The sequence below is a fragment of the Seriola lalandi genome, unplaced genomic scaffold, assembly GCF_002814215.2.
Source record: "Seriola lalandi dorsalis isolate HSWRI2012SDOR001 ecotype SW California unplaced genomic scaffold, Sedor1 jcf7180002054879, whole genome shotgun sequence".
Classification (NCBI taxonomy): domain Eukaryota; kingdom Metazoa; phylum Chordata; class Actinopteri; order Carangiformes; family Carangidae; genus Seriola; species Seriola lalandi.
The window spans coordinates 1,155,764-1,164,478 of NW_019525432.1; the positions used below are offsets into that span (position 1 = coordinate 1,155,764).

Below are 8,715 nucleotides of genomic sequence, written 5' to 3' on the forward strand. Positions count from 1 at the left end.
TGTTTGACATCTAAGGTCATGAATTCTGGTTTATGATTTTATTTTTATTTCTTTGACTCAGCTTCAGTTAGCTGGTAAGATAAGTACAGCCTCCCTGGTTATTGTTTGTTTAAATACACATTACGAACAGACTCTCAGACCTGTTTATTATGAGTCCTCATGCGGCAGAAATCTACTTCATCTTATCAAATCTCAGTCTGTGGTTTCTGTGTTTTAATTAGCCTTACTAGAGGTTTTTGTCATTTGTCATTTGTCAGGTCATATTCATTCTACTGTAAGTAAAACGTGGGTGATGTTCTATATATGTATGAAAAGACCTAAACCAGCATGATCCTGATCCCGTCCAGAATTGTTTATGCAGCCAAAGCCTGATCTTATTTCTCTGAGCCTCAGAGCTCATGCGTTGTATAAAACTATCAACTCAATGAGTCGCACTGATGTTTCTTTCATTATGATGAATGTGGATGCTGTGGTTTTTGTTTTGAGTCAATACACCACATAAAACTTTGTCCACGAGCCATCAGGATGGTGAACTTTGACCTCTGTATATCTTCAGCCATGTCTCACACATTATCTCCAGAGAATCCCTTCCACTGTCCTGCACATTAAACATTTGCTCTCGAGACATTTTTTCACTGTACAAACCTTTCAATCCTTGATTCTTACTTACTACAGTTTTGAAACTGTATCAGTGTGGCTGAAAATGTTCCCCAACAAATGCACAATTTAAAAAAACTACAGTGCCCAGATGTTCTGGGAAATTACTAAGACTTTAAAGTATAAAACTTTAGATTTGTGGTCTGTTTTTAAAGATTTTCTCTTTGAGTAGGAGCTGAGTGCTCAACTCAGAAAGTACTGAGACGGACTAACTTGTTGGTTTTGGTGTTTTCATGGGATTTATTGACAGAAGAAAATAGAATAATACCAGCTTCATCATTCAAGGATTAAAACTATTTTTAAAAGGGAAAAAGAGGTGTTTTTCTTCTTTTAATCATTTTCTCCTCTATCTCCTTAGACTGGCAGTGTCGCGTAGTAACCCCCAGGTCCTGGACATTGGGGTGACGCCCCAAGACTGGCTCACTGAACCCAACTGGGACAGCACCAATGGAAACACTCCACACGGCCTCAGCCCATTCGGGGACGATATCTTCGGCTTCTGATCAACACAAACACAGCAGAGAGAGAGAGAGAGAGAGAGAGAGAGAGAGAACAACAACTAAGGGGAGGAGGGGTGTCCTTGTGTCTTCCTATGAATGAACAAGGCACCACTGTCACTGTGTATTTAAGATGAGGATGCAGTAAATCCATAAGGGAATAAGTGTAGAACTGTGAGATTACATTTGGCCACTTCACCTTGTTGTTGCCTTCTTCACATGGACAATTCTTCCCTTCTTTGTGGAAACGGCACGGGCTGCCGCCCCTGCACACCAAAGCAATAATATCTTCTTTTGAGGTTACTGAGTCTGTCCTGTTAATACACTGCAAACATCCTTACAAACATGTGTATGTACGTTCACCAAGTCATGTACGTTAGCATTTGTTGTCTTTTTGTTTACTTAAAATCTTCTGTTTCTGTAGTTTTGGGATCATAATCAGTGTTTTGTATATGTGTTTAGTTATAATTTATAGTTTTATAATTTTTTTTTTTATGGTTGAAGACAAGAGCAGGATTTAATTCAGACTGATGTGCAGACTATCAACAGGCCTTAATACCAGCAGGACAATCAGCGACGCTACATCTTTCAGTTGTTAATGTACAGTATCAGTGGATTTAGTTCATGTGAGGATTTGGCCTCTCACCACCTTGGATGCAAATTTAAGATTGTTTTACTTCTATAATAATCTGAAAATCACTCTAGTTGTTGTATTTATATGAAATCTACAGGTGGCTCATTCAAGACGGTTTGTTACAGGTGTTGAATGAAGCCCAGATGTGCTCACATTCCAGTGTGGCCATATCAATGTACATTTTAATCAATCAGTATTGTATAGAATTAAAATATATTCATTCCAAAAAAATTGATTGTTTTGGTATATTTAATGTAATTTATTTACAAAACTAGAACACTCTTGGTTTGATTGGTGGTTGGCAACCAGCTTGCAGGTGCATTACTGCCACCTAGCAGACTGGAGTGTGGAGCATTAGATTGGCAGGAAAAAAAAAAAGCTAAATTCTCTCTATTTATCCTGTTTCCTTGAGATACCTAATTCTGACCTAGATCTGGACCTGCACTGAATTGAACAAAGTCATAAATGTTAAATAACCGTTTCGGATTTCTTTACGTCAAGACCCATTTCCTGAGAAACTGCTGAAAGTGTCGAAAAATGACGGAACATCCCACAGGAAAAGAAAATAAGAGATCTCTAAAGTGTTTCATGTATTTCTCCCAGACAACTGATCTGAGAGAAACCAAAATGAGACTATAGCTTATTTCTCCTGTCTGTTTTTTCTCCAGGAGAAATCTCAAATTAGTCTCCTAAGTTTAAAATTAGGTTTCATCAAGCTCTGAAATAATTCTCAGATTTGTTCAACTCTTGTGACTCTTTTTGATCTCAAGCAGAGAAATCGGAGAGCTCTCTCTATGAACTCAATTTATTCTCATTCCAGCCTTTAGTTTCACAAATTCATACGTGTCACACTAAACTCAGATAGAGCAAACAAAGAGGTTTGTTCTGCTTGCCCACAACTGATTGGGAATAAATTTCCAATGAGCACTGGAATTATTATAGGGTCTTGTGATTTTTCTAGCTATTCATCAATTTATTAATTTGATTAATGTTACTTAATCTGTTACTTTTACTGAAATAATAAAGCGTACTGTTGAAAGTGGGGTCACATGGCTGCTGGGCTGAAGAGCAGCAGGAGAAAAGGTGTGCTTGTTCTTTGTCCTGTGTACTGAGCTCAGTTTCTCAACTTTTGTTGACATGGTAATTTGTTTTGAGGAATGAAGCTTATCTGGAGTCAAAGTGAATACATGCATCAAACGGAAATGGAGTGGTCCTCTGGCATTTGTTGTTACTGCGAGGATCTGCCCAACTGTTTCACGAAGCCCCAAAACACCTGCTGTTTGATCCTGCATCCGTTTCCCAGTAGGTATCTATCAGTCTCCACCCTGTAGCCACAGATACAGTGTTAGTGCATACATGTGTATTCTCTGTTTCTTCCACTTACATCAAGTTTTGTCTTAATTCAACTTGTGACGAATGTTTTTTATTTGTTTATTTGGTCCGTTCTGTTTGATTCCTCAGTTCCCTGGGCATGAAATAACATACTGTATTCTTCCTGACGATGTAGTCCTGAGGGGATGAAGGTGCAGTTTGTTTATAGCTGCACTAGGGGGCAGCCCTGTACTAACAATGAAGTGAAGCCCACACAGTACAACTCTCTGCGCTTTGAGCCTTTAGCAGCGCCTGATGCTGGTCACATCTTCAGCTCTGAACCAAGGCAGCCATTTGTATTCCTTATTGCCAGACAATGATGTTACAACGTGCCTAATTCTGCCTAATAAACCGTCCTCTTCCTGCCTCTTACTAAATTCAAATTGAAAGTGTAGGCCATTATGTGTAAGTGTATTAGCTCTGAGAGGTTGTCAGAGGGAGGAAAAACCAAACAATGCTCTGTGTCAGACTGATCTGTAAACCACCAGCGAGAGGACATGATGGCAGGGGAGGAGGACACGCTAGACTTCAGCTGCCACGCACACGTTCCCTGCCACGTTCTTTATTCGACCCGTGTGAGTGAACAGAACTCTAGAGGGCTGAAAGTCACGCGGTCTCCCTCCCTTTCTCTCTCTAACAGGCTCTGGTTCAGTGAAGCGGGGGCTTTTTTACAATTCGTCCCGACAAGCTTACTTAACCACCTGCATTATTTAACAGTCTTTCCTCAAAGGGAGCTCTAACTCTCGCTCTAAGTTTGATGAAAGCATGCACACTGAGAAACAGCCAGGCAAACGTCTCGTCTCTGTCAGAGAGGGGACAAATACTGTAGGCACATACGCTTAAATTGCTAAAGACTCCAAGTGAGTTTTGGGCATCAAGGTCAAGTGAATCAGGATGGATAAAAGCAGCAAAATATCTTACAGCAAACTCTGTGTAGCTAGTTTTCCCTTTTGAGTTGGTATATTTTTATTGACAGACACACAATAAGATGAATATTACATTTCTCACACCATTGAAAACCTGAGAAAAGGAAGTACTTATCTTGAATTCAGGCACCTTCAGCGTGGCTTTTATCATCTGGCCTGTTTAAAGTCTTTTATAAGCCTAAGTACATTACCTATTGAAAATACAGAGAATAAATAACCTCGGAGAATGTTCCAGCAGCGTTCCCTCTCATCTTGTTGAGCCCAAGGCAGAGGGACAGAAAATGAAACCTGAAATCTATGTATGTACAAAGGAAGAATTTGACAGTCTCGGAAATAAGCTTATTTGCTTCCTCGCCAAGAGTAAGACAATAAAAGCAAGACTATTTGTATCTGTCCATTAAATGTGAAGCCGCAGCCAGGAGATGTTAGCTTAGCTTAGCACTATGTCTGTAAACAATGGGGAAACAGTTAGCCTGAGTCCATCCAAAGGTTTAAAAAAATAAATACATATATTTGCACACTATTTTTTTTTTTTTTAAAGAAAACAGAAAGCAAAGCTGAGCACTGAGCACAGCAGTAACTACAGAAATTTTACTGCAAGGCTGTGGGTACAGTTTGAATTTACTGACAGCACAACATACCAAGCATATTGACATTAGCTGTAAGCTAGCTAACAATGTACACACTGACCCTGTGCATTGAAGTATGGGTGTGTTTGTGAGAGCCTCTGACTGAACTCAGAAGAGTCTCCATCCATTCCCTCTTTTTTTCCCAGGCCAAGAAATTGTCTAGCACATAACCCAAAACCACAACTTGTTGACACTAGTCAGCTTTCGAGGTGTTAATGTGTATTTTGTGACTTAGGACTGAGACGGACTAGTTGTTTCCCTATTTCCAGTATGTGTGTTAAGCTAGGTTAAACATGTCTTAACCCAAAGTGTGCAGACAGATAAACCGTTGTATATAATGAGATCAATATATAACTCCTATTTCCCCCTAGCTGTTTCCAGTCTTTATGCTAAGCTAAGCTAGTCATTTCAAGCTCCAGCTTAAACTGAATGGACAGTTAAAAGACTGGTGTCAATCTTCGCATCGCACTCTTGGCAAGAAAGTGAAGGAAGCATGTTTCCTAAAATGTCAAATTTTAGGCAGTAATTCGCTTCAACTTGGCCATTTTGTAGCTAACAAGATCTAACAACACGCACTTAGGCCCCACTGTGCACAGAGGAAACCCTGTTCATTGTAAACATAAAGCCCACAGGCAGAAAGTGGCATGGACAGAAGTTTCTGGCTTTCACTGTTCAGCAAAATCTCATGGGTAAACAAACAGTTGCAGGGGTTGAAGAGGGTATACAGGGGATATGTCATGTCCACACATGATTGCACAAACAATGTCACTGGTGTGTGCTCAGTGTTATTGTAAAGCTGAGACAAGCACTGCAGCAAAACTGGCTCAGCTTCAAATAAACATTTAAGCAGACTAATCCATAGCTTTAGCTTCACAGAAGATTAATCTACGGTGGCTGCAATCGATGCCACTGTTAATTCACATATCTAATAAATTTTGTGCATAATGTGACCTGCCAGCGGTAATGTATTGGAGCAGTTGGGTGGAGAAATGGTGACATTAATTTTGCATTGTTCCTCCATCTGGATATTCAGATAACAGCACTGAGTGCAGAGAGAGAGAGAGAGGCAGAGATCAAGGGGACTATAAAGACTTGGAAAAGGAATGGAGCTAAGTTTAAAGGCCTATTGATGGAGAGGGATGATTGTTTGTCCCTCTATGTGCATGTGTCTTTATTTCCTTGTCTTCATTCTTGACGTCCACGTGACATCAGACTCTCACCAACTAAACTTCCTGCCATCCAAGGCTAGAAACAAGAACAGAAGTGTTTGGCTCATTAGGCTCCATCAGCCTCTTCTGACAATCTACTGAGTCATCATCTGCCACCACTGTTTACCCCATTCATTATGAAGCAGGTATCACCATTTTATTTGACATAACACCATTAGCTCATGTGTGTATGTGGGCCTAAGTGTGTGAACACCTGCGGTTGTGCACTCTCTGGAGCCCCAGTCTAATTTATGTTTTCGGTTCCACAAGATGCCCAGGATGGGTGGGAGTGACTGTGTGTGGGTGTGTGTGTGTGTGTGTGTGTGTGTGTGTGTGTGTGTGTGTGTGTGTGTTTGAGGTTGTTATATTGATGCACGGCGCCTGCTGATCCAGCCTCATAAACCAGCCTTGAGTGCGAAGGCCTGGACCACATCCATCGCAATCTAACCTTGTCACGCCGCATATGCTTGAGGCCACCTTTGGCCACCCACACCCTTCATTAGCATTCAGAGAGATAGCATCCGCTCTCACCAAACAACAAAGTGATATAGGTGTAGGCTGATACGTGGGGCCAGTTTCAGTCTTTGATTAAAATCAAATATGGACCAGCAGCAACTGTGTGCAAACTGGCTTGGGAACATGCAAGACGAAATCACAATATCATCTTTAGAAGTGTTAGTGACATATTTCTTAACTTTGGACAGAGCCAGCAGTAGCTAGCTGTTTCCAACTTCCAGACTTTATGCTAAGCTAAACGAATTTCCTCCTTTCTTGAGTAACTTCAGGGTATGACAAATATTCCTGAATAAATGTTTGTTTTTTTTAATTAAATCATTAAAAACTAATTTGACAAACAGCAACTGTGGGCACATGGTTCTTGCATAGACTAACTGGTTGGTATTGGGGGCACCTGCTAATATATTAGGAACCTACCATGTGTATTCTGCTGTGTGCACTGTACACGACGGACAAAGTGAGCAAGAGTGTTTGAGTTTCTGCATCTCCTAATGGTCTAAACACTTTTAAGAACATATTAGCATCTCTTTTGCCAAATGAACGTACAGTAAACACCAGGACACATAAATGGTGCATTGAAAATATTTTATTTCTTTTCTGTGTTAATACATAATTAGACATTTATATTTTCATAGAAATAGTATATATATAAACTACCGGTCAAAGGTTTTTAGAACACCTCAATTGTTCCAGCTGTTATTTAAATTTACATAATTCAATGTTTCTGAAATTAAAGCGTAGAACAAATAAACAATTTTAAACATATATATAAAATCTGTTTATATATATATAAACAGATTTTAAAAACAAGGAATCATGGGATCTTCTTGTTGAACTAAACTGAATCTAAATTTGTGACTCATCCAGCAGCTGAACTCACTGTGATGCTCTTTCTCCAATGGAAAACGAATATAGTTGCAGAAGTTCTTCCTTAGTTACTTATCTTTCTGATATCAACATAGGACAATACTTTACTACAGGAAGTAGTACAGTATTGTCCTAATAATGCATCAGACCCTTCCAACACTGCCTTTGTACAAACAGAGGGACTGTAAGTAATCAACACAAAGTGAGGACATCTGTAGGAACTGTTTGCATTAACTGCTACAGGAAAACTGTAAGTGAACCGATTTCTTAACTTTCAACAAAAACTGGAAAAATGAAGGTGTTCTAAAAAAACCTTTAACTGTTAGTGTATATACCATGGATCTGAACGATAGCAGAGTCATGCTAGCCCTCATGAACAGGTTTTATCCCATGAACATCAAAATGGACAACACAGACATGATTGTACATAAAACACCGACTCCATTATTCTGCTGTAAATCCATGCTTCTTGGTTATTTGCTTCGACATAAAGTACAAATATATGCCATAAGTAAACAGTCCCATTCTTTACTATGTGCGGGACCTTAGGGTAATATTTCAAGGTTCTCAATAGTCACTTGTCTGGTCATCTACATTACAGCCAAACCAGTGGGAATGAATGGGATGGCTTTGACTAGAAGGTGGCCTTGTGTCGGCACGGGAAGATTATGCAACCAGAAGTTTGGTTTAAGGCTGGGGTTACTGAGAAGCTCATGGTGTTGTAGTGGAACAAACTGCACTATTGGAATATTTCTTATATCAAGATTACTTAAATCTTATTGAGGGCTTTAAAACATTCATACAAACATCTTACTCTGGAGCGAGAATGAACAAGCACTTGTTAACTTGAAAAATCCAAGCGTGTTAAGAACCTAAAAAATTATGTTTCATTTTCCTGCAGCAAATATCATTTGCTGCCAGAATCAGCATGCACACAATGTGGAGCAATGATTGATAATTGATCAGATATTATATGGCCATTTTGTAGTGCTTTAAGAACCTGTATGGTTTCCAAATTATTCATTTCATATTTGCTCCAATGTTGAATCCTAAACCTTCGTGACCAGACTTTGCCACCCGACTGACACCCCTGTTAACATTCAAATATCTCACCGTACTGGAATGAACTTGGAGCTTTGACACTGCAAACCCCACTGGGTGTCATGATCTCTCTCCCTCTGAGTCTGTCACTCCCAGCTTTATTTATTATCTGACTCATCCTCCCTTCCTTCCTTCCCTCTCTCTCTCGCGCTCTCTCTCTCGCTCTCTGTGTCTGTCTTTAGGTCTGTGTTGGTCTCAGGCTCCATATTCACACATGCCTCATTTGACGTTCACCTTGAGCAGCTGTTGAGTCGCCTCCTGCAGCCTCAGATAGACAGAGACAGAGCTGTCTGGGCCAGACCTGCCTTC

The 8,715-nt window shown here is 40.0% G+C and overlaps 1 protein-coding gene across 1 annotated transcript in view; it reads left to right on the plus strand.

Annotated features, from left to right (window-relative positions):
* Nucleotides 1-2,019, plus strand: part of ldlrap1a (low density lipoprotein receptor adaptor protein 1a) — a 14,893-nt gene extending 12,874 nt beyond the window's left edge. Inside the window, exon 8 of the mRNA XM_023428509.2 lies at nt 972-2,019. Coding sequence (XP_023284277.2) covers nt 972-1,160 — 189 coding nt within the window. The 3' untranslated portion in view covers nt 1,161-2,019. The remainder of the gene's footprint in view (nt 1-971) is intronic.
* Nucleotides 2,020-8,715: the final 6,696 nt, after the last annotated feature.